This window comes from Balaenoptera borealis (assembly GCF_965194805.1).
Source record: "Balaenoptera borealis genome assembly, chromosome: 2".
NCBI classification, from domain to species: Eukaryota; Metazoa; Chordata; class Mammalia; order Artiodactyla; family Balaenopteridae; genus Balaenoptera; species Balaenoptera borealis.
The window spans coordinates 183570523-183595185 of NC_138867.1; the positions used below are offsets into that span (position 1 = coordinate 183570523).

At 59.9% G+C, this 24663-nt stretch overlaps 1 protein-coding gene and 1 long non-coding RNA gene across 11 annotated transcripts; one reads left to right on the plus strand and one right to left on the minus strand.

Annotated features, from left to right (window-relative positions):
• Window positions 1-840: 840 nt before the first annotated feature.
• ATP8B3 (ATPase phospholipid transporting 8B3) lies at window positions 841-22177 on the minus strand. 10 transcript variants are annotated; one of them, XM_082381748.1, is made up of 27 exons: window positions 22049-22177; window positions 20616-20674; window positions 20046-20137; window positions 19518-19631; window positions 18439-18537; window positions 18050-18111; window positions 17555-17627; window positions 17376-17446; window positions 16898-16980; window positions 14912-15070; window positions 14390-14478; window positions 13677-13867; window positions 13355-13563; window positions 11963-12235; window positions 11412-11600; window positions 11218-11330; window positions 9457-9621; window positions 9241-9352; window positions 8279-8354; window positions 7937-8054; window positions 7268-7652; window positions 6943-7166; window positions 4200-4283; window positions 3814-4053; window positions 3502-3640; window positions 3123-3250; window positions 841-1844 (listed from the first exon to the last, which is right to left on the minus strand). In XM_082381748.1, the coding sequence occupies exons 2-27, from the start codon at window positions 20662-20664 to the stop codon at window positions 942-944; spliced, it is 4440 nt and encodes a 1479-aa protein (XP_082237874.1). In that variant the 5' UTR covers window positions 20665-20674; window positions 22049-22177; the 3' UTR covers window positions 841-941. The 10 variants fall into 10 exon arrangements, with proteins under 10 accessions (XP_082237874.1, XP_082237875.1, XP_082237876.1 ...); XM_082381749.1 differs by lacking the exon at window positions 22049-22177 and adding an exon at window positions 21867-21982; XM_082381750.1 differs by lacking the exon at window positions 22049-22177 and adding an exon at window positions 21297-21313.
• LOC309624130 lies at window positions 21894-24134 on the plus strand. Its single transcript, XR_014241778.1, has 3 exons — window positions 21894-22000; window positions 22939-23232; window positions 23660-24134. It is a non-coding gene; the product is annotated as an uncharacterized lncRNA (long non-coding RNA).
• The last annotated feature ends 529 nt before the right edge of the window (window positions 24135-24663 follow it).

Below are 24663 nucleotides of genomic sequence, written 5' to 3' on the forward strand. Positions count from 1 at the left end.
CTAGGGCTGCTTTCAGGGGACACACGATTTCGGTCATCCAAAGTCCTCCCCCGAACCCCCAGGGCTAGAGGGAACGGAGGCCCCCTCCACCCTACCCTCAGGCGACAGGCTTAAAAGTTTAAAAAAATATATCGTCATCATCGTTGTGAACCATTGCTGTGCTGGATTTGTTGTTTTGTTTCCCTCCAATAAATTATTTTCTAGTCACTCACCTGGGCTTGTGCCTTTGCTGAATGGGGGGGAGGGGCTGGTGCAGGAGGGGGAGGCATGGGGCTCACCCTCCATGAAGGAGGAAGGGGACGAGGGAAAGTGGAAATGGGCCTCTCCCAGCCCACCCCTCTCCGCTCTGAACTCAGCCCTCCCTGAGCCCCCGCCCCCAGAGGGCTCCACCCTCCACGGGGCCTTTGGGCCACCTGAGCCTCAGGATCTCACTGGGCTCTGCTTCTGAGGTGTCACTGACCACTGCTTTCTGGAGCCTAAAGTGTAAGGTGGTTTGTTTGAGAAGAAACCAGGGCAACCCGGTGGAGGAAAAGGCTGGGTGGTGTCAGGACTGGACCTTATAAACTGCCCTGAGACAGGCCAGCAGGCTGCAGGCAGGAAGCCAGGGCTGGTAAGCAGAGTCTGCTCAGCACCTTTCTCCCTTCTGAGAGCAATAAAGCTTTTATCCACATTATCTACCCCAGGGTAAAGAAAAAAACCCAAAGAAACCCAGCTTTCCCTGCAAATCCCCCATCAGGCCACTAGAGGTCAGTGTTTTGATTTTTAAAACCAGAAAAGAACTATTCCGTGGGACATCACAAAAAGAAGTATAGGAAGAGAGAGCCTCAAGGAGACCTGGGGTCAGACAGACCGTGGTTTATTAGAGAAAGAAGAGCAGGTGGAGCCCCTGTCTTTGGGGGAAGGCCTCGTGATGCCAGGTGACACTTACTAAGCCTGGGCAGTCACTGCTGTTCCTCAGGCGAGGGCGGCAGCCCTGCCAGATCAGGTGGAGTTTGACCCTCGCTGGGCCCTGGCAGCCACTCCATGGGTGACGGCTGCCTCTCCACAGGTGAGGGCTCCACCTCCATCGGCTGCTCGCTGGTGGATGATCCTCTCGCAGTTGGTGGCGGAGTTTCCATCAGAGCAGTGAGGTTCGAGTTGGAAACTGGCACCGTCCCCTCCTTGGGGGGCCCGGGCTCCTTTTGCCAGGTGTATGGCCAGTTCTTCCAGGACAGTTTCCGGATCTTCCAGAGGGATGTCTTCTCCTGCAAGTGTGCTGACTGGCTCTTCAAAGACAGCTGGCTTGAAGACAGCATCTGGCTCTCAGAAGATGTCATCTGGCTCTCCTCCGCTGATAGTGGTGTCTCCTTGGTTGGTGGCAGACTCTCGGGAGTATATGGCCACGGCTCATATGACAGTGACCTCTCCTGCCTCTTCGGCAGCTTCTCCTGGAGAGAACCGGACAGCCGGTTTTTGGTGAGAGAGTGCTGGCTCTCCTGATAAGGAGAGGACTGCCCATCTACAGGCACGGATGAGCTCACCTCAGAGGCAGGCTGCACATCCTCGGAGGACACCTTCCCCTGGTGCTGGCGCCTGTTCCTCCCCAGGAACGACATCTTCCTGGGGTACCAGGAGGACTCCTCCATGCTCGAGGGCAGTTCATCGGGTGGCCTCGTGTGATCAACCAGCATGTCGCTGTTGACCCCTGGTGACCTCCGCAGAATTGTGCCCTGCGTGATGAGGTCCGCATAGCCCTCCCGGTGGGAGAAGGCATAGCTGGAGCGCCGGGTCCGTGCCTCCCGGAGGACATGGGGTATGGGCTCCACGGTGATGATCTCCTCACTTGTGGTCTTCTCCTCCTCCTCCTACAGAGCAAAGGGGAAAGCAGGAGTCATCAGGCTCCCAAGCCATGTTGACTGCTTTCGGGTCACCTGCCCCTCCAGTGGGGGCCAATCAGGGCCCTTGGCCACCATTGATTGGCCAGGCTCTTTCCTACCCAAGTTGACCCAACTGGAGTCCTCCATGGGACCTGACTTTTTTCTTTTTCTTTTTTATCGGCCACACCGCGCAGCATGTGGAATCCTAGTTCCCCAACTAGGGATCAAACCCGTGCCCCTTGCCATGGAAGTGCAGAGTTCTAACCACTGGACCCCCAGGGAAGTCCCGTGGGACCTGACTTTGGACCAGCCCATCAGATTCCTTCCCTAGGACCTGACTTTGGATCAGCCAATCAGAGTCTGGGGCAGCCCTATGTCCAGCCTGTGTGGCTGAAGGTGGCAGGTTTGTGGCCATGTCCTAGTCCACCATTCTAGTCAATTCTGGGACCCAGCCCAGCTGAGACCCATCCTTCTAGATTCTGATTCCATGAGCCAGTGAGTCCTCTCCTCCACCATTTTTCATTGTGGTAAAATACACATAACATAAAATGTACCATTTCAACCATTTTTAAGTGCACAGTTCAGTGGCATTAAGTCCATTCACATTGTCGTGCAACCATCCCCACCATCATCTCCAGAACTTTCTCATCTTCCCAAACTGAAGCTCTGTCCCCAAGAAACACTGACTCCCCACCCCTCCCCCAGGCCCTGGCCCCCACCATCTACTTCCTGTCTCTATGGATGTGACGCCTCTGGGGACCTCCTGTGAGTGGAATCAGACAGTATTTGTCCTTTTGTGTCTGGTTTATATCACTGAGCATCATGTCCTCAAGGTTCATCCACATCATAGTAGGTGTCAGAAACTCCATCCTTTTTAAGACTAGTATTCTTCTGTATGTCTATATCACATTTTGTTTATCCATCATCTGCCGACGAACACTGGGGTTACTCCTAAGTCCCCCTTTTGCCTGCCCCATTTCCAAGTCACTCCTGTCACCTCGACCCCCAAGCCCTAGTTACTTCCTGGCGGAAGTCTGACAGCACCAGCACTGGCCTTTTGCGTGCTTCCACTGCTTCCTCCCCAGGAAGTGCGGCCTCCCCTCTGGGGCCCTGAGGCCTGTCCTTTGGGCCCCCTGGGGGCACTGGGCGTGTGTCTGGTCTCCATCCTTGTACCCCCAGCTCTGCGTCTCTGTCGAGTCCCCGGCTCCCAGCTCAGGCTCCAGCTGCTGGGGTCCCACATATGCGGTGGGTACCCCCGCCCCTCACCTTGGGCCCTGGCTTCTGGAGGGCTTGGTAGATGATGCGGAAGGCCAGCACGGGCAGGGTGTTCAGTGACACGTTCAGCAGGATCACCAGCAGGATGGGGGGCTGGGACAGCACGCTGAGGTCAGCGTCTGGTGACAGGGCAGGGTCATGAATGGCCTGGGGTGTAGCCTCCCCAGGGCCTGCTTGGTGCCCCTCACCCCCCAACGCCCCATCTCCTTCCCCTCCCTTTACCCCAGGGATGCCTTTGTGAAAATTCCCAAAAGACACCGACATCCCCTGCACACACACACCCCCACCTGTATGGCCAAGGAGACCGAGGTTCAGAGAGGGTGCTCCGACTGGGGTCCCCCCCACTGCCCCGTCCCTGCTGGGGGCTCACACAGAAATGGGAAGGTCTTGGGGGAGACTTTGAAGAGCCAGATGCTCTGGGTGAGCCAGGTCATGACCGCGTAGAAGCCGAGGCTGAAGAAAATGGCCAGCACAGACAGGACGGTCCAGTACTTGGTGATGAGGATGATCTAAACAGGGAGGGGGCGTTAAGGCAGGGGGGCCAGGAACCCCGGGGTGGCTCTCCACGGGGAGGGTGGCGGCCCGGCCCCTGGGGCCCGTGAAGGGGCAGGTCACTGAGCGGGGAGACCTCAGTGCCTGTCTGAGGTCCCCGGGGATGGGGTGGGCAGGCGGCCATGCCTACCTCCATGGTGATGGACAGCAGTCCCGACAGGGCCACGATCACCGCGAAAGACTGATAGTCACTGAAGCTGACAGGTCCAGCTGAGTCCCGGCTGATCCACAGGGTCATGAAGAAATTGACCAGGGACGTGGCCGTGCCGTGGGTGATGGCTTGGAGAAAGACCCAGTAGTTGAAGAGCTCGTCCTTCTGGCCCGCCATATACAGCTCGGGCAACTCCAGGCTCCGCTCGGCGCTCACGTCCTGTTGAGTTTGCAGTGGGGAAGCCGGCTCTCTAGGGACCGGGTGGGGACGTCCCCCACCCCACCCCAGTCCCCCGGGGAGGAGAAGGTGGGGCAGAGACAGGAGCGTCTACAGGGAAGCAGGAGGCAAGACATGCAGCTGCTCACCTGCTCGAAGAGCCCAATGTAGAGAACCGGGAGGGTGGTGTATAGCAGGTTGAAGAGCGCCAGGAACCAGCCTTCATACAGAGGCTGGGTGTGGGGTGGGGGAGAGGGGGAAAGGGGAGGGAGAATGAGGTGAGCCTTCAGAGCCAAATGGCCAGAAACAGAAACCAGCCTTTACCTGAGGAAACCCACCCAAGCTAGGTCGGCACCTGAAGAGGATTCCAGGTGACTTCGAAAGTCAAGTTGCAAGCAAGACTGGGGCTAAGATCAGGGCCACATTAAGCGATAAAGACTGAAAGATAAAAGGCAGAGAGGGGCTTCCCTGTTGGCGCAGTGGTTGAGAATCTGCCTGCCAATGCAGGGGACATGGGTGCGAGCCCTAGTCTGGGAAGAACCCACATGCCGCGGAGCAACTAAGCCCCTGAGCCACAACTACTGAGCCTGCGCGTCTGGAGCCTGTGCTCCACAACGGGAGAGGGCGCGACAGTGAGAGGCCCGCGCACCGCGATGAAGAGTGGCCCCCACTCGCTGCAACTGGAGAAAGCCCTCGCACAGAAACGAAGACCCAACACAGCCAAAACTAACTAACTAAATAAATTTATTAAAAAAAAAAAAGGCAGAGAGAAAAAGCATGGTCTAATTCTTTTAAAGCAGCACCTTTGAGCCTGTTCTAAGTGGATGACTTCAATAAAAAGCTACAGGAGGGAAAACGGCTAGAGAGTGTGTTTTTAGATCATTTTCGATTTAGGAAATCACTGATGGGTAGGAGAGTTGGAAGAGACCTCACAGACAAATAGCCCAGCTCCCTTCCCGAATGCATGAATCCAGACTAGTTAAAAGAATATCAGTTTCACCACTTTATATGCATTCTGGGATTGAGCAAATAAGTAACGATCAAACTTTTGACCAGAATCAAGTTTCTCACCATTGGAGATAAGAGTCACAAAGCAGTAAAAGGAAAAGGCTAAGCTGAGCCTTGTTCTGTGGGTCAGGAATCAGAGGTATCGGTGTGAACTCACATACACAAAAATAGATAGATGGATAGGTGCAGATAGCGATATAGATTTGCATCTAAACATGGGTTAATATGTGTGCATTTCCTAGCTCTGTCTACTGAGAGGGTAATGGCATCCCAGTAGCGATGACCACACTAAGCACTTGGATCTTGGTGTCTAGCTACCATTCTCTGGTGAAGAGAACCAGGGCTCCATATGGGAATGGCTCATTCCAGGGTTGGGGCACGGAAAAGACAAAATGGGCCTGGAACCTCCTGTAGCACCAGGAAGTGAGGATGTACTTGGAGAAGAGCAGGCACATGACAAAGGGGCAAATCGGGGACAACTTGAGCAACAAAGCATAGAATAAAATAAACACCCACGAGTCCACACTGATGGGAATAAATAATTGAATAAATAAATAGGGGAGAAGGAACAGTTCTTCCCATGGAAGAATTCCAATTAACAAATACAGAAAGACTGGACACTGTCCCCTCTAAGATCAGGAACAAGACAAAGGTGCCTGCTTTCACCATGGCAATTCAACATTGCACTGGAAGTCCTAGCCAGAGCAATTAGTCAGGAAAAAGAAATAAAAATTATCCAAATTGGAAAGGGAGAGGTAAAACTATCTCTATTTGCAGAGGACAGGATCTATAGGCAGAAAATCCCAAAGGATTCACAGGAAAGCTACTAGAGCCAATAAACAAATTCAACAAAGTGGAAGGGCACACAGATCAACACACACAAAAAACTGTTTCTATACACCAGCAATAAGCAATCTCAAAAGTGAATTATGGAAACAATTCCATTTGTAGCAGCATCTAAAAGAAGAAAATATCTAGAAATAAAAAGTAAAACAAAAATATATATATTTATGGGCTTCCCTGGTGGCGCAGTGGTTGAGAATCTGCCTGCCAATGCAGGGCACACGGGTTCGAGCCCTGGTCTGGGAAGATCCCACATGCTCGCAGAGCGACTAGGCCCGTGAGTCACAATTACTGAGCCTGCGCGTCTGGAGCCTGTGCTCCGCAACAAGAGAGGCCGCGATAGTGAGAGGCCCGTGCACCGCGATGAAGAGTGGCCCCCACTTGCCGCAACTAGAGAAAGCCCTCGCACAGAAACGAAGACCCAACACAGCCATAAATAAATAAATAAATAAAAATTAAAAAAAAAAAAAATATATATATATATATATTTATGAGGGGTGCTGCTGTAAAGCTCTCTCTCTAATGCCTGGGCATTAGTGATGGGAAGCTCATTCCCTCTCACAGTAGTCTATCTTCAGACAATTTCCTTGCACACAGGGGACATCACTGCCCTACAACTCCTCTAACGCTCTGGAGAGCACAGCTAGTATTCACCATGATACTGTCAAGAGTCTTGAAGTTAGGGACCCAGCCCCCATAGTCTTATCTTCTCTCAAGTTCAAGCTCTCGTTCTCTCCCCTTGAAGGATGTATATTTGGAGCACCTGTCCTGCCCTTGCTCCAAAGCTCAAATTTGCCAAATATCCCTGAAAATGCTTGGCACTGAGCTGGGCATGGAACCATCCCTTCCCTTCATCTGCAATCTACACCTCTATGAATGCAGCCAAATAAAAGTCTGTGTTGCTCTGTCACTTCAGGCAAGTTCTGCCCAGTGAGGACCCCAGAGTGTGAGCCTGCCTGCTGCCTTGCTGGAGGCTATGGGAAGGACACGACAATCCCAGAGCCCCTCCCCGCCCCAAGAGGGGAGTTCCCTCCAGCGCACCTGGGCAGTGAAGCCGCTGTAGAAAGCGAACCAGATCTGGACCATCATGCTGGCCAGCGTCTTGTAGATAAAGTAGCGCAGGAACTTGCAGACGCGCATGTAGGACCAACGGCCATGCACCAGCAGCAGCCGCCGCAGGAAGCAGAACTGGGCCAGCACATAGTCGCTGTTCTGCACCGCCTGCATGCCCTCCTGACCCGCCAGCCCCACGCCAATGTCCGCAGCTGCAGGGGCACACGCAGCCTGTCGGCCCCGGGCCCCTCAGCTACCACCCCCAACTGCTGCCGGCCGCCGGCCTCCCCCCGCGCTGCTGCCCGCCACCCACTCTTGATCATGCTGACGTCATTGGCCCCGTCCCCGATGGCCAGGGTCACCACGTCCTGGTATTTCTTGACCAGTGCCACGATCAAGGCCTTCTGCTTGGGCGTCACCCGGCAGCAGATGACCGCTTGGCACCGGGAGGCCAGCTCCACGAAGGCCCGCTCCCGTCGCACCTCGGCGCTCTCAAGGGCTTTGTAGCCCTTGTCCTGCGGTGCCAGCCCCGTGTTCCACAGCTGGATCCCAAGGACCCGCCACATCAGGGACAGGCGCCTGGCCTGCAGGAAGTCCGCCCTCTCCTCTCTGGGCTCCTGCCAGGGCTCCTCCTCATCCAAGCTCACGTTCTGGACCAGGGCCCGGGGCTCCTTGCGCAGGGAGAGCAGCAGCTGGTCCTGGCCCGCGGGGGACAGGGGGCGCGTCACTCAGCTGCACCCCTCCCCTCCAGGAACGCCCCGACTGGGCCCTCCTCCCGGCTGGACCTGACTGCGTCCTTCCCTTGCTCTCGCCCTGCTGAGAACCATCTCTCGGTGTGACACTTCAGGCCCTTCGCCTTGGCTGGTCCAACACCACATCTGGGGGCCTTTTGGTGGAGGCCGTCCCCAGCCCCAGACCGCGGCTCCTCCCAGCCCCCTCCCAGGTACCAGGGCCCCGCTGCCCGCCCTGGGCTGACACTGACCAGGAACTCCCCGTTAATGACCAAGGCCATTTGGACCTGCAGGGGGAGCTGTTTCTTCAGGTGGCCCTTCTTGCCACCCTGCAGGCTATTGCTCTCCCAGTAGACCTCCAGGATCCGCCTGCAGGGGTCCAGCAGGGGCTCAGCCACACCAGCCACACAGGCTTCCTTCTACCCACTCCCCAGCTGCGCCTTGGTTTCCCCTTCTGGGAGCCCCCCACCAGGCAGAGGCTGAGGGCATTCTGCAGACCCCAGAGCCACGCCTGGGCCATGGGTGCCCTGCCCCCACCCTGACCCCCCCCAACACAGGCTCATCCACCCAACCCCCCAACCCCCACTTCTTACACAATCTCCTTCTCCTCCAGAATGATCATGTTCTCCGAGAGCAGCTGGCAGGCAAAGCCGATGTTCACCGCTGTCTCTGCAAACCAGCCCAGCTCAGCCCCTCCACGGCCCCCTGCCTGGGGGCCACGCCCACTCTGCACATCACAGCAGCATGCCCCTCCCCCTGGCCACAGCAATTGGTTTGGAGGAGGGCATGTGACCAGGCCAGCCAATGAGAGTCAGCCCTGAGACTTTGGTTGCAGCTCTGAGCAGAGGGGGCTCCATTCCACTCGCCTGGCTGGAGCTGGGCTGCCAGTGGGAGGTGGGTCTGGGGCCAGGGCCAAGGGATCGTTAGACATATCATGCTTAGGGCCTCAGGGCACTTCTAGGAACCCACAAAAATGAATTAATTTGTTTAAAAAAAATAAAGAAGCGGGAAAAAAATGAATATAAAAATCCAGCCTGGATATTTGTCTTTACACCAGCACAGCTGTTAAACGTCATTCTAAATATTTTGTGTGTACGTGCCTCCTGCCCACAGAAGTTCTAATGCAGCTCTGCGGGCACCCATGCCCAGTGGGTCCCCAAAGAAGCCTCAGCAGGGTGGAGTCAGAGCTCCACGGCCACAGGACCTGAGGCTCCATTCCAGCTTGGCTCCTGGGTGGCTGGGCAACCTCGGCAGGTGCCCATGCTCTCTGAGCCCCGCTGGGCCATCTGTGAGGCAGGGGTAATGAGGGCCCCACCGCATGGCGCTGCCAGGGGGCCAAACCCCAAGGAGACGCTCAGCATGGCAGTGGCCCACCCGAGTGAGGCGCCCAGGGGACCCCAGTCCATTGTTCCCGGTCCTCCCTTCCCAGGGACAAGGTGCAGGGCAATGCTGAACTCAGACAAGAGGGATGGGCCGACGGTGGTGCCTGGGCAGGGGTGAGCTCTCCCCGCGCCTCCCTTCTCCCCATGTTGGGGGTGGCCGCCCTGGGACCCACCTTGCTTGTCCCCTGTGAGAACCCACACTTTGATGTTCCCCTGCTTGAGACACTTGATGGTGTCGAGGACACCGTCCTGGAGCCTGTCCTCGATGGCTGTGGCTCCCAGCAGCTGGAGGTGGGCGTGGGGACAGACTGAGCAGGGACCCAGCTCCCTGGTGGGGCTGAGGGGCTGGAGCTGGGGTGCGGGCACCCCTCCCCCTGAGCTCCACCCACCTGGAGGTTCTGCTCCATCTCCTCATACACCTGGTGCAGGGCGTGGGCACGGTTCTGCAGCAGGATGCTGGCTTCCTGGTGCCGCTGGCGCCACTCTTCGTACATGTCTTCGTCCACCTCCTTGCAGGCCACGCACAGTGTCCGCAGGGTCTGCTCGGCGAAGGACTGGGCCCCGGGTGGGCAGGCGGCGCTGCCACCCCCGCCAACCCCTGCCCCCTCACCCGGGCACCCCTCCAGCCCTCTCTCTCTGCCTGGGGTCACCCAACCTACCCGCCACCCACAGTCTGCCTTCCCGGGCAGGGGGAGCTGAGACCACGTGCCGCCCCTGCTCCACACCCGCTCTGTCTCAGCCCGCACCCCACCCCCCCACCCCCCTGAAGATGCCCAGCTCTGTTTTGCCCCCAGACCTCGCACCTGCCATTCCCCTGCTTTGTGAGGCAAATTCTAACTATTCTGCAAGACGCTCGGTGCAGCCCTGCCAGAACCCTCTGCCGTCAGGGCTCCCCCAGCCCCAGACCCCTCCCTCTGCCTCATTTTTCAAGGAGCTGAGGCCTCTGGGGTGGGTGGAACCGGAAGGATCCTGGGGACTCTGTCTCTAGACCCCAGGGAAGACCCAGAGCTCGCTTGTCCCAGGGGGTCCCATCGTGGCTCCTTCCTTCCCTCCTACGCCCCAACCCTCCCCCAGGCTTTTTGCTTGTTGCCCTGGGTCTTGCTTCTGTTCCTGACTGGAGGTGGGCTTGAGCGGCCGAGCTTGGACAGGTCAGGAGCTCCAGACAGGCCTGTGCTCCTCTCGTGCCTCAGTTTCCCCATCCACTCCATAGGCGGTTAAGCCAAGCCGTCTTGCCGAGCTCCTGGGCTCTGGGTCATGGTTCTGACTGCACTTCCTCAGTTCTGGGTCACAAACCAGATGCCTGCTCCCCACCCCCCCACCCCCGGCAGAGGTAGAACAGGGCAGTCTGGGAGGCCCCCGTGTGGAGGGACACAGGACATTTCTTTGCACAAACAGCCCCGCTGGCCCCTGTGCTGGGTGAGGCTGGGGACCTGCAGGGTCAGGGCTGGGCCAGCACGACAGGACAGCCCCATGTCAGGGTTGGCGCGGGAACAGCTCCCTGGAGGTGGGGACCTAAGGCTGAAACTTGAGGACCAAAGGATACTAACTGAGCGCCAGAGTGGAGGAAGGCATTCCTAGCAGAGGGAATAGCGTGTGCAAAGGTCCTGAGGCAACACCTGAGCATGGAGGAAACTGCAAACCAGAAACTGGGGTTCCGGGGAACCCCTCGAGGGCAAGGAGGGACCAGGCTAGACAGGACAGCAGAACACAGAAAGACACAGCCTGGAAAGTTGGGCCAAGGCGTTTGGGCTTCACCCACGGAGACAAAAGTTTTGGGGCAGAGAAGGCTGAGCGACGTGTCCTGAAACCTAGGCCTGGCTGGGGTAGGGGGGTAGCAACCAGAGCAAAAGCCCAACCACAGGGTGTCCTTGCGTGACTGAGAAAAAGATGTTCCCTTTGGGCAGGTGCAGCTTGGAGTTTGGCTCCCTCTCCAGTCTCTGTGTGTGTGTGTGTGTGTATATGTGTGTGTATGTGCGTGTGTGTGTGTGTGTGTGCGTGTTGGGCAGAACAGTGCACAACCTGATCAACTGTACATGGCCGCCCTGGGTACCTGAGGCCATTTCTCTGCACACTCTCCTTTCCTACCCTTCTCCTCCTGTCCCTGTGCCCTTGACCCTGCCCCTCCACCCTCCCTTCCCACAGGGACTCACGGCCAAGGCCTCCTCCGTGGTCCGCTCCATCAGGCCTTTCTTCTGCAGGTGCTCATAGATGACGGTGTCGGCCCCTTTGGTGTAGAGGTAGATGGAGCCCTCGGGGTTGCGGACTGTGGAGGAAGAGCCCTGGCTGCCCACACACGCTCCCCTCCCCGCCTCCCCCCACCCCACCTGGAGCCACGGGGGCTCACCCAGCACCGACATCCGCTTGCGCACGCTGTTGAAGTCCATCATGGCCAGGACCTGGTACACCCGCTCCTCTCCCAGCTCCATCACAGTGATGCTGTTCTGCGTGCGTGCCAGGAACACGTAGCCGAAATTCCGGGCCGCCGTGACCAGCGCCTCCTCGTCTGGGGAAGCTGCCTGGTACAACAGCTGGTCTGGCCCGGGAGGGGGGTGGGGTGGAGGAGGGGGAGGGGGCTGAGAGCCTGCCCTCCATCAGGGACCCACCACCCAACCATCTGCGCAGCCTTAGCACAGGGAGAAAGTGGATACAGGAGGTGCCCGTCAGGTATTTGCGGGATGACGGTCTCTTGCGCCGGCACAACCTCTAAGCTTGGCTCCCAATGTCCATGACCTCCTCCTCCCTGCGCGATGACAGGCCCGGACACCCTCTGCGGAAAAGGTTGGGGCTCGGGCCAGGGGCCTGCGCACCCTCTAACCCGGCTGAGAGGGCCCCGGGAGTTGGGCGGGAGAGTGTCTCAGGAGGCCAGGGCGGAGGCAGCCCCGGGGGCAGGCTCACTGTTCTTCTCCCGCACCATCACCGTGTGGCAGATGGCCAGTACGCGCCAGAACTCGCGCACCCTCCGGTCCTGGTTGGCCCGCACAGCCTGCAGGAGCTCTGCGTTGCGGAAGTGCAGCTTCCCGTCGGCAAACTTGTTCCAGAGGTAGGGGTCCTCCTGGGGGGCAGTGGGGGGACAGGCCAGCCCTGGGTGGGTCCCTGTCCGTGCCCCCACCATCTGGGGCTTCAGGGCGGCCGGGCTCACCTTGAGTAGGGTGTCCTCTTCCTCTGAGCCTGGGGAAAGACCCTGCTTCAGGCCTCAGCTCCCGGGCCCTGCATGGGGTCCCACAGCGCCCCCTCCCCGGTCCGGGCTTCCTGAGGACGCTGGATGCAGCTGGACCAGCCAGGCCTGAGCTCTGGACCCAACGCCCCAAGCAGCCAAAGGCCCCAGCCTCAGCTTCTGCCCGGAGGAGGCAAAGGATGCAGCCCCGTGTCCCAGGGGCCCTGGGAGGGCGTCCCAGAGTGGGGCTCAGCCCTGCGGAACATGTTTTAGTTTGACTTCCTCATGGTGTCTTTTTTTTTCTTTTTTTTTTCCTCCCCTGCCATGCTGTGTAGCACGCGGGATCTTAGTTCCCCGACCAGGGATCGAACCTGTGCCCCCTGCAGTGGAAGCGCAGAGTCTTAACCACTGGACCACCAGGGATGTCCCTGGTGTCCTTTTAAAATTTGGACTTGGCTACCTGCTTTGAAAACTCGGGTGATTTCACATGAAAACCTGGGTCCGAAGCACTTCTAGAAACATCAGAGGACCCAGCCTGGGGTTGGTGCCGCTCAACACAGGCCCCAGTGCCCCCCATCACTCCGAGAGCCTGGCTGAGGGTCAGGTGGCATCTACCCGAGGGCGTGGGCCCAGGTCTATTTGTCATGCTGGCGACTGCCCAGTGGGGTCCTCTGTGGGCTCCCGGTCTACACCGTGTCCGCTAATTATAAACTAGACTCCCTCTGCACCAGTTTCTGTGTGGCCTGCGAAGCTAAGAATGTTCTTCGCATTTCTAGATAGTTGGGAGAAAATTGAAAGAGGAATATTATCTTATCTGACACGTGGAAATGCTATGAAATTCAAAATTCGTCGTCCCTGCGAGAGGCGGCTGCTTTCCCAGGACAGAGAGGGGGCTGTCCCAGCGGCCAAAGATACTGACTTGTTGTGGGTCCTTTACAGGAATAGCTTGCCGACCCCCAAGTGAGAAGAAGCCCTTTGGCAACGGTTCTGGGGCACCAATCTGGGCGGGATGCTGGGTGCGGGCAGCACCCATGGAGGTCTCAGGACGGGGGCGGCCCCGTGTGGCGGGTCCCAGTGGGGGAGGCGGAGGGCTGGTGGGCCCGGGAAGGCAGCCGGGCGGGGCGGGGCCCCACCGTAGATAACGCCGTTGATGCAGCACTTCTTGAAGGTCATGACGTTCTGTGTGAGCGTTCCCGTCTTGTCGGAGAAGATGTACTCCACCTGGCCCAGCAGGTCGTTGAGGCTGGTGCTTCGCGCTTTGGCGGGCAAGTCCTGGGGCTCGTAGTACATGCGCTCATCCCAGTTGATGAAGATGCTGTTCCCCAGGTGGATGAACTCGGCCCTGCGGACCCAAGCGCGCACGCGGGGTCACCGCCCAGCCCGCGGGCCGCCTCGCCCTCCCGCCCCTCCCTTCCGGCTCAGCAGAGGGCGGGGCGCGCCGGCCCCGGGGCTCACAGGATGAACATGGCCATGGGCACCATGACGCTGAGCAGGACGAGGAAGCCCCAGAAGATGAAGAAGGTCTGGGTGGCCTCGCTGCGCACGTGCTGAGCAGACACGTAGTGGTGCTTGGCCTTGAACTCCCTCACCTTGTACCGGAAGCCCAAGGTCAGGACCGCGGAGATTACCACCATGGACAGAAAGATCTGCGCGGCGGATGGGGGGGGGGGGCGTTGGGGCGCAGCGTGAGGGGGCCCGGGCGGCAGCGAGACACCCCGGGGACGCGCCCACGGGGACACGCGCGCGCTCAGTGTGAACGAACAAGCACAGAGAGGGGATGCCCCCCCGCCGGGCTTCGCGGCTGCTATTTTTTAAATTATTATTTCGATAACTTTTAAAAAGGTAAAGCTGGTTAGGCAAAGAATTAAGGATTGTTAAACGTCCGTGGAGGATAGGTGAGCATTTTATTATCTCCTGTGGGTTTGGAAAACGTCAGGATCAAATATTATTTTATAAAAACTTTTTTTTTTTTTTTTTCCCCAAATGGTCATTTTAAGAAAACATTCTCTGGCCCGAAGACCTGTCCGCAGGATCAGGCTGCATATTTGGCAGAGGAGGGAAACTGAGGCCTGGAAGATGACAGCCGGGGCTTCTGTATATGGGGTAGGGCCCTCTCCTTCCCCTCCTCCGTGTCGCCCCACCCAGGGCAGGGGCTCTGGGAAGCTCACCAGGACCACCAGTCTGTTCATCAGATGGTCTATCTTGGTTCTCTTCAGATGGATCTTGCCACAGTTCTTCATGATCTTTGTGTCAAAACCTGCAAGGTTTCCATCCATCCATCCATCTGTCCATCCATCCATCTGTCCATCCGTCCATCTGTCCATGCATCCATCCATTTATCCATCCACTCTTCCATCTACTCGCCCATCCACCCGTCCTACATCCCTCTTGGGTGGAGGTTGGGTCATCCCCCCACCCAACCATCCACCTGCCCAGCCACCCATCCTTCCGTCTACTACAAGCACCCCATTTTTCCCAGTCAAAACAAAGGTGCCGGCTCAACTTGTCCACTTCCACAGTTTCAGAACTGAGCGTGCAGAGAAACCACGCCAGGAGCCCCTCATCACACAGCAGCAGACATGCAGCGGCCGTGCCTGGCCATGTGACTTCTTGCCACTGACTTCAGGGTTCTCACCCACCCACTCCTGACCTGGACGGCACACGCCCCAGGGTCCCCGGAGTGGCTGTACCGGCGTAGATGACCAGTCCATAGCAGGTGTCCGTGTTCCGGATCTTGCAGCCGCGCAGGAGGATGTTGCCGCTATCCAGCGGGTATTTCTTGCCCTTCCACTCCAGGCACCCCACAAAGTGGTGCATCCGGCTGTTGGGTTCCTCACACACCACTTTGCCTGGGGGCGAGCCAGCGGTCAGGGAGTCTCGGGCATAGCTGGGCTCAGCCACCCCTCTCCAATGTGGGGTCGGGGGGTACTCAGGGAATGTTCCTGTCATCCTCCGGCCGGGGCCACCCTCACAGGCCCTGCCCTGCCCCAAACCTGACCTGCTGACAGGTGTCACCCCCACCACACGGCCTCCTCCTGGATGCTCCAAAGCTGGCCATTCCCGGCCTCAGGACCTTTGTGTGTCCTATCCCCTGTGGTTGCACTCATACCTCCTCAGGGAAGCTCTCCTTGATCCTCCAGCCAGATCAGGTACCTCCCCCCATTAAGCCCCCTCCTCGTGGTTACAATCCTGGGATGTCACCAGATATTAACGTCTGTGAGGTTCTCGAGTGCAGGCGCCAGCCTTGTCTCGGTTGAGCTGGGGACCCCAGGGCCCAGCCCAGCACCTGGCACACAGTAAGTGCTCAATAAATGTGTGAGGAGGGAAGGAAGGAAGGGATGCCCCCATCCAGCACCCTAAACCACAGGGGCCAAATGCAGGGTACAGCGTAGAGTTCCCCAGCAGGCGGTAGGGGAGGGCCTTTCCCCCATCACCCTGAGAAAGTGCTACCACCGGCCTCACTCGCGTTTGACAAAACCCACCCAGGATGCAAAGGCTGGCCCCTGGCAGCATCTGGCGGGGTAGGGGCTGGGACCCCAGAAGGGAGTCGGCTGGGGGCCATGGGGCTGCTCCTGAATGACCCTCACCTGCTCCACCCCTTCCTTCTCAGGGTGCAGAGCCTGAGTTTGTCCTGAACGTAGAAATGAAAGCTGTCTGGGCGGGTGGGGAAGGGCAAAGGACTACGGAGGAGCCACAGGGCAAGCCCACGCCACTCGCCACCCATCTGAACCTCGGTCCCCTTCTCTGGCAAATGGGGCCACGCCTTGCAGGAATTCTGGGGCAGCTGGGCCAGGTCAGGACCCAGAGAGAGCCATCGGGATGGGAAGGCCTTTCCCCAGATTCATGAGCAGACATGCAACCAGTGTTTGGATGTTGGGAGCAGAGGGGCTGTGGTTGGAGAGAAGGGTCCTGGTCTGCTCCAGAACCAATTAGAGTAACTTGCCTCTGCAACATGACAGGGGAATAATGATAAAAATGACAATCATTTTTAAAAAGTATCCCCTCGCTGGGTCCTGGCAAACAGTAACTGGATCCCTAGTGTGAAACGGTGTGAAATGTCATACTTTCCTGGTGGAAAATAAGAAACTTGGAGGTGGAGGATGGTTCCCTGTTCCCATGGGCCTCTCCCACCATGCAGGTGAATTGCTAGCCAGTGTACACAGGCTGCCTTTTTTTTTTTCCTGGCCATGCCACGCAGCTTGCGGGATCTTAGTTCCCCGACCAGGGATTGAACCCCGGCCCGGGCACTGAAAGCGCCAAGTCCTAACCACTGGACCACCAGGGAATTCCCACAGGCTGCCTTTTTGCATAAACAACCGAAAGCGTTTGCTTTGAAGTGTGCTAAAAATAAAATGTATCACTTGATAAAACGCCCAGCACATTTCGTAATAACAACAGAAAATGCCTCCACTGTTGCATCAATTTAAGGGATTTGATATGGGCCTGGAATAACCCCGTCTCTTAAAAGCTATCCCAATCCCAACGGTCTGGGCATAAACGAGACAAGGGAAAACGCAGGAGAACTGGCTGTGCCCATCTGGAGGCCAGAAGCCACCCAACACACCCCACTGCACCCCATCACCATCCCCCACCCCAGCAAGTGGGAAACCTGTGCTCCCACCGCTCAGGGGGGCAGACAGGGCCCAGAGCGGGTGGATGGCTCTGCCAGCTCCCACCTTGGAAGGACGCCATCTTCCTTATACTGGTCAGCTCGTGGTGGGTGATCGTCGGGGCCTGCCTGAACTTCAAGTTGGTCTCCCTGGTGACGAGAAGTGGAGTGAGGTGAAAGGTGGGGACAGACAGTGCCCGGGCAAGTCGTCCCCAGCCTCCTTCCAGAGCCCCTCCAGCATTTTCCCCGAGCACCCATTGTGCACCAGCTGCCAAGCACAAGGCTGAGGCCCAGAGAGGGAGAGGGCCTTGCCCAAGGTCACGCAGTGCGTTTGCCAACGGGCTGAGGCCAAACCCTAGGCCTTTTTGCTTTGGCACCTGGCACCCAGTGGGGCTTCCAGAAATACTGGTGCATCTTACTGCCCCTGCTGGTTCGCAGGCGCCCCCCCCCAATCCATGCTCCCAGGGCAAAGGACCACAATATCCAAGTGGGCTGGGAAAGCAGCCCCCAGGCCCTTGAAAGCCCTAGTGATAACCTGGTCTCACCCGTCGATGTCAGCCGTCTCTACGTAGCACAAGCTGCTGGGCTCCGTGCTGGCCAGCAAGACCAAGTCGGCCTGGGGTGGGGAGCGGGGTGGGAGGAGACGGTGTTGCACGGGGCGGGGGGTGGGGGGGGAGGAAGACAGGTGGGGGGCGGCCGTGACCCCTGGAGCCCGCCAGCTCACCGGGACGATGCTGTCTTTGTGCAGACAGACCACGTCTCCTACACACAGATTCTTCCACTTTCTCCACAGGAAGCTGCGTGGGTGCGGGCGGCAGGGGTGAAGGCGGGGGAGGGGGGTCCTCCCAGCCCCCACCCACCTGCCCTGGGGGCTCAGCCTTGACCACCCCCTCCTCCCAGGTTCCAAGCCCCTTCAGACCTTCCCGCCCTCCCCTTGGGCTGAACGCTCAGCTCCACGAGGGTGAACACTTGGGTCTTCAGCCTCTGCCCCTTCACAGGGCCCACCCCAGGCCTGGTAGACAGCAGGCGCCTAATAAGTGCTGGTCTGGGTTGCCCCCCCACCCCCACCCCGCCGTCAGACCCAACCGGGACGTCCGGGAGCATGGAAGGTGCTGGACCATCTTCCGGGCACCCCTCCCTGCGGTGTCCATCCATCCCCCTCTGCGCTGGGGTCCCCCCGCCCGGGGATGGACCCTGTGCCCGGCTGCCACGGCCTCACCTCTTCCCCATCAGGATCTGGCATGGCCTGTTGTTGATGTTCCTGTCGCTCCTGTGTCGCCCCTGGGCCGACAGGGACGTAGGTCAGAGCGATGGCGCTGCCCCCCACGCCGCCCAGGTGACCGTACAGACTCAGGTGCCCCACTAGCAAGCCCACACCCTGCTGTGTCCGTCCAGCGACCCTGCCCTCAGGAGGGCGGGGGCAGCGGCAGAAGGAGGGCAGTTTCCTGCCTCTGCCGCCCGCGTTGACACCAAGGTAACCTCATCGGCCCCTGCCTCTCGTGGCCACAAGGCACGATGGACGCTGCAGCCCACCGGGGCTGCCCGGGCCGACCTTCCTCCCGCCGTGCCCAGGAGTCCTGAGGGCCCGCCTGCCCCCGTCCCACTCACAATGTCATCCACCAGGTCTCGGGTGGCCCGGATGGTGAGGAGGCCGACAAGCGGGGCGAACAGAGTGAACCAGGGCAGCGTGGAGATCTCGGGGATGCCCTGACACAGGAGTGGGGGGGTCACGCTGGCCAACCGTCCTGGGTGCCCCTGCCCTGCCCCCGCCCACACGCCCAGCAGCCCAACCCGGCATCGTGTGTTCCGACCTCGGTCCCTCTCCCTACCCAGACCTCCTCCCCAGCAATGCCTTCTCCTCTCCCCTCCACGCCCCGCTCCTACGTTCTCTCCTCCAGGAAGCCTTCCCAACCCCAAGCTTGTTCCCTCCTCAGGGCCTTGGCTCTCTCTGGCTCCCCTCCCTGTAACCCTCAGGTCTGAGCTCCGAGTGGCCCCTAGACCAGTCTGGGGGGGGGGTCCCCGTCCCCATCACTGGTCCCCACCATGTGGTTTAATGACAGTCACCTCCCACACTCCCTGGGCCACCTGAAGACAGGTGTTAGGGCCACTGCTGGGTCCCCAGTACCCACAATAGGACCTGCACACAGTAGGTGCTCAATAAAAGTTTATCGGATCAACGGATAAAAGCAGAGTGTCTCATTTCACTCAGAACAGAATGAGAAACTGGGTGCGGTTGGGGTGCTCTGGAAACTGCCCATCCCTCACCCATCTCCACCCATGACCGGCCTGATGCCAGGAAGTGACCCGGCGGGTCCCAAGAACCTGATCCTTCCTCCTGGCCCTCTGGGATCAGCTCAGCCTGCTGGGGCCAAACGGGTCAGGAGGCCTCCTCAGACCTGGAGGGGCCACCCATGCACCCTCGGCATCCAACATATATTGAGCGCCTCCTGTGTGCCAGGCCCTGGGCCGGGCAGTGGGGACCCAGCCATGAGGGTGCTCCCAGTGTGAGGGGGGCCGGACACTGACCCACCAGCCACACAGACAAACACGGGGTAGGACCACCCTGGGTCTACAGAGCCACGTGGGAAGGTGGGAAGGGAGGGCTTCCTGGAGGAGGTGGCTTGAGCAGGTAGAAGGAGTGGAGTGGGCACAGGCGCTGACCCCTGGGGCTGCCCCACCCGCCCCACCTGGAGGATGATGATGAGAAGGAAGTAGAGGTTGGACATGCGGTGGAACTGCTCGTACAGGTTCAAGGGCAGGAAGGAGAAGACGTTGTACTTGGCCGTATGGATGACGTTCCTCTGGGACGAGAGCCGGCAGCCGGCATGGGGGCGCCGCCCAGGAGGGCCCAGGTTCCCACCCAGCCCCACCCGGCCTCCCCCTTCCCTCCGGCCACAACCAGCGCGGGTGCAGACCCAGTGAGCCAAGCTGTGACCCCAGGACTCCCCGCGTGAGACGCAGGCAGGGGGTTTCTGGTAGAGCCCAACGGACACGCTGTACCGTGAAGGTTTCCTAGTAACTTATTTAGGGCGGAGGAGACACGCGAAGCGCCAGCACCGGACCCCACAACTCAGCGAGGGCGGCGCTATGGTCCTCAGGACTAAGTGGACTGACCCAGCGTGCAGAGCTTGGGTGGCAGGTCCCGAAGGCCCGCGGGGGTGGGGTGGGGGTGGGGACGGGGGAGGCCTGTGCCGTGGGGGGCTGGGCCTGCCCACCTTGTACTTCTTCCTCTGCCAGCACAGGAAGACCTTCTCCTTGAACTGGTTGTTGTAGGACCGGTTGTTGGCTTGCACCTCCCAGGTGAACTCTGAGGCCCGAGAGGACAAACACGGGCTAACGACACCCCAGAGGAAGGCTAAGGGGCCCCCCGGGGATCCAGCCGGTAAACAGATGAGAGGGCCCACGCGGCCCCTGCACAACAGTAGGCGCTCGGGGAGCCCAGGTGGATCTGAGCATCCGGCTCCCCTTGAGCCAATCCCTAGGCCCTGGGAGACCCACTCACGCACATTCCGTCTACAGAGGGGTAAACTGAGGCCCAGGGACGGGCGCCGAGGTGTCCGAGGCTCCACTCCCTGCCCAGATAGTTCTGGGCTCACAGGCCCACAAATCCTGAGTCCACCTTTCAGTGATACAGTTTTGAACTCTTTGTAACCCACTGAGAACCCCGCGCTGGGCCTCCCGTCTCCCCACTTCAGTCACTGCACTCTAACGCCCCTTGTAGGGGTCCCCCTGGCACCCCCTCACTGTACCCCCAGCCCTGCACCCGCTCTTGGCCGGACATGCACCTGAGTTCTTCTCCTCCTCAAGGTCTTCTCGGTACGCGAGGCTGCCCATGCTGGTGGGGCTGTCGAGGAGAGGGGACTGAGGTCACACTGGCGGCCGGACAGTGCCCACCACTCCACCTTCTTTGATGTCACTTCCCACGTCCATCTGCTGTCCCCTCCCCAGGCTCTGGAGGTCCAGTCACCAGCTGTGAGTCCTTCCCCATTACAGCCGGTCACCCGGCCGCTGCTCCCCACCCCCACGGCCCCCCATGGCCCCCCATGGTCGGCCCCCATCACCTCTCCGGGGCCGATCACATGCACATCCTCCCGGGCCCCCCTGCTGCCCCTCCTGCCCCAATCCCCACACGGCACACGATGCCCAGCCTGGTCAGGTGCTCAGTCAGTTTGTTGACAGACTAAATGGGGCCCCAGGGCTCTCCATCATGTCTCGAAGTGTGTTTGAGGACCAAGGGGCTGAGAGGTCTGAGTGTGGTGTTGGGGCAGGGACCACCAGCCCTCCACAGAGCCCGGAGCCTTCCCACCAGCTAGTTCATGGTCAGTCCTAGTCCTTCGATGCCCTTGGCAGCTCCCCAGATGACTCCCACCCCCAGCACTCGGCAGCTCCCTACTCCCCACGCCCTGGCCCCGCTGTTCCCTCTGCCCTGAGCACCATTCCCCCTCGCATGGCCGGAGCCTCCTCACCCTTCGGCTCTCAGCCCCTACTTCTTCTACTGCCCAGCCTTGTTCTGGAGTCTCCTCTGGGCTTCCCCTCTGCCTTCGGGATCCCCCATCCCAGTTCTGATCACCCTCTCCCCTCTGCTTCTTCCCCTGTCTGGGCTGCCTGCTGAAATTGGAACCTCCCAGGGCAGGGACTGCTGGCGTCTGGGTCACTGGTGTCGAGGGGGGCGGGCCCCCAGGGGGAGGGCCTGGCTCAGGGCCAGCTCTGATGCTCCTGGGGGCCCAAGCAAGGCCAGTGCCCATTCACCAGATGAGGAAAAGTGAGGCTCAGGGTGAGGCTCATCCCGTGGGGCCAGAGCCAGGATGAGCTCTGGCCCCACAGGAGCCAGAGCCGGGGGAAACCCGGCCGGGGCCAGATGGGGTTAGACGAATGCTGTGGGCCAGAATCCAATCAAAGCGTATCAGGGGGAAGGGACACGCCCTCCTCCCTCGCATTCTCAGCTCACCGGAACGCCCACTACCCCCCGGGAAGCCCTGAGCATTCCCGCAGCGAAGCGGCTCAGGGTTCGACGCCCAGCCCCCTGGGAAATGCACCTGGAGATCCGGGCCCACACGACACCGGGCGCTCCGGCGCTCGTCCGGACCTTGGCCCACGCGAACCTCTAGGGGGCGCCCCCGCCGCCGCGGCTGCGGCCTCCCGCCCTCAGGCCGGGCGGAGTCCAGAGAGGGTGCGCGGGCGCCCGGGGACGCACAGCTGCGGGAGTGCCGCCGCTCACCTGCGCGGGCCGGGGCGGGCGGGGCCGGGCTTCCTGGGGCGGTCCGCGGGCGTCCAGGGCGACGGACGTGGTGGAGCTGTTAGCCCGGTGCCAACGGGCCTGAAACGGGCCTGAAACGGGCGGCGCGGGCGCGGCGCGGGGCGGCACGGGGCGGCGCGGAAGGTTGGGGCTTAGGGGCGGGGCCTGGCAGAATGCAAGGGGGCCGAGGGCGGGGCCAGGGTAGAGGGGGCGGGGTGGAACCCCAGGGGTGGGGCCAAGACAGAAGGCGGGGCGGGACAGAGGCGGGGCCGAGCTAGGCCTCCTCGCCGAACGGGGCCAAAAGGGGCGGGGCCTAAGGCGGGACCGAGCGTGACCTCGAGGAGCGGGGGCGGGATGGAGGAGTCTTAATCTGGGCCTGGGTATTAAGGGGCCAGTCGCTGGGGAGGGTGGGCTGGACCCGGCTGAAGCTGGGCGGGGCCGGGTGGGGCGGGGGGAGAGGCTAGGGGCGGAGAAAGGACGCAGAGGTAATCGCAGGTATGCGGGGCGTGAGTCTGAGCTGTGTGCGCGTTCCAGTTCAGCGAGCATGTCGTACGCGCAGGTAGTGTTGGGCGCCGGGCTGGGGGAGACTGTTAGAACCACCGAGCTCATCCCGCCAGGAAGAAGCCCACAGGGTTCTAGCCCGGTGTATGCCTACCCAGCGCGCGGCCGGGACTCCGGGGGCCTTCCTGGAGGTGGTGACAGGGGTGGGAGACAGCGATGAGGCTGGGGCAGCGTCCAGGCCGGAGATGGGGGACTTGAGCCAGGGCGGGGAGGGTGTGTGGGAGACGCTACTGAAGGTAGGGTCCTCCTAGGAGGGGCAAACTTGGGGGTTCAGGGGTGGTGATTAAGCTCTGTTTTTCATATTCTTTTAGGAACCCTCTGAAGTGCAGAGAGTAGGAAGGTACTGGACACCTCCACCACCCTTCTCCCCAGCCTCGGGGTTGCTCCCTCCCTCTGGCCCAGCCGTCACCCAACGGACCAAGGGTGCCTGTCTGACTGTGCCCTGCCTGGGGCACGGGCATCACCTCTGAGCTGATGTTGGGTGAAGGAATGAATGATGGGGTGGTGACAGCACACAGGAGCTGACCGCCCCCATCAGAGCAGCAGCCTCCCACTCCCATTTCTTGGGAAGCCCTGCACACCCAGCGGCCTCTGGGGGATGCCAGGTAAACCTTTCCTTCATTCACCGGGGAAACGTTCGTCCAGCCCTACCCAGCGGTTACTGAGAAAGGCCCTGCGGGGAGGGGCTTGGACAAACTGCTCTAACAGCCTTTAGGAGACACCTCACCCGGTGTGCGCCTGTGAGGGGGGGGTCGGGATCGGTTCTCCCCCCTGGGACAGTGACAGAAGGGAGAGGAGTTTCCCAAGCAGCGAGTTTTCAAAAGCTCTTTGGCCTCCAAGAGGCAGCAGGTTCGGCAAGCTGAAAGCTTGCACCCCACCCCCAACCCCCCCCACCCCCGGGAGCTCCTCCCCCAACTGCCCAAGGCCTCCCTGGGGCACTCATGCTCTGGGGAGGGGGATAGACCACACAGAAACGGGGCTCCTGGGATGCTGCCTGCATCTTTTCTTTAGAAGAACACTCCTTGTTCACAGAAGGTGGGGGAAAGTCAACTGGTCACAAGAACAGCCCCGGAGGGACACGACGGTGGCAGGGGCCTGACTTCACCAAGAACCCTCCCCTCAGGGCCCCTGTGGACAGAGAATGTTGCCCACCATCAAGCCTTCTGCCACTGCAGCGCCGCCCCGCTTCCCCACAGTGGTGCGCCCTGAGGGGATTCAGGATGGAGAAAAACCAGATACTGGCCCTAGATAGCTGAAGTGCATATCAAAGGAATGATTTCAGTGAGCCCAGACAGCATCTAGCATCTTCCCATACACAGAAAAGCACTGCAATCATTAACTAGAGATGTCAGCTTTTTGCGATTAGCAGGAAACTTTTGATGTTTGACTCTGGTTTTGTTTTCTTCAGCAAAAACTCCTAGGAACAGTTCCTCAGAGCTATATGAGAAGCAATGTCTTGGGCTACAGTCCTCAGTTGAGTTCCTGGAATAAAACATAACTCAGCTTTCAGGTCTTGTATTTTTCAGTCGATACCCCCTGGGGACCCTGCAGCGCTGGCTGCTGTGTCCTCAGATGGGAGCCTGCCCTCTAGGCCTTTAGCAGAAGCCAGCGGAACTTCTGCAGAAGTGGAGTGGCAAGGGGGCCTCCTCCAGGCAGCCCTCCTTCCAGCATCTTTGTGCTCCTGCACTGGGACCTGGGGCCCCCCAGCATCTCCCCGACCCATGAGGCTCTTTGGGCTTCACTTTTTGCTTTACCCAGTGGCTGCCCTTCCCTTCCCAAGTTAGCTGCTCAGACAGGGAACATGCAGCGGTGGTCGGGGTCTCCCCACTCCCAGCCCCGTACGCAGGCCCCACCTCATGGGTGGGCAAGGCAACTCCAGTCCCAGGGCCTGGCCGCTGGCCCCACTGTCACGGCACCCCGAGGGGCTGGAAGCATGGGGCCCTGGTCTGCTCTGGACACTGGTCCTGGGGGCAACCCGGGCACTGGGCTGGTTTTTGTGAAGAACGGCAAGGTCCCATTCCTGATTCCCCCCCCCG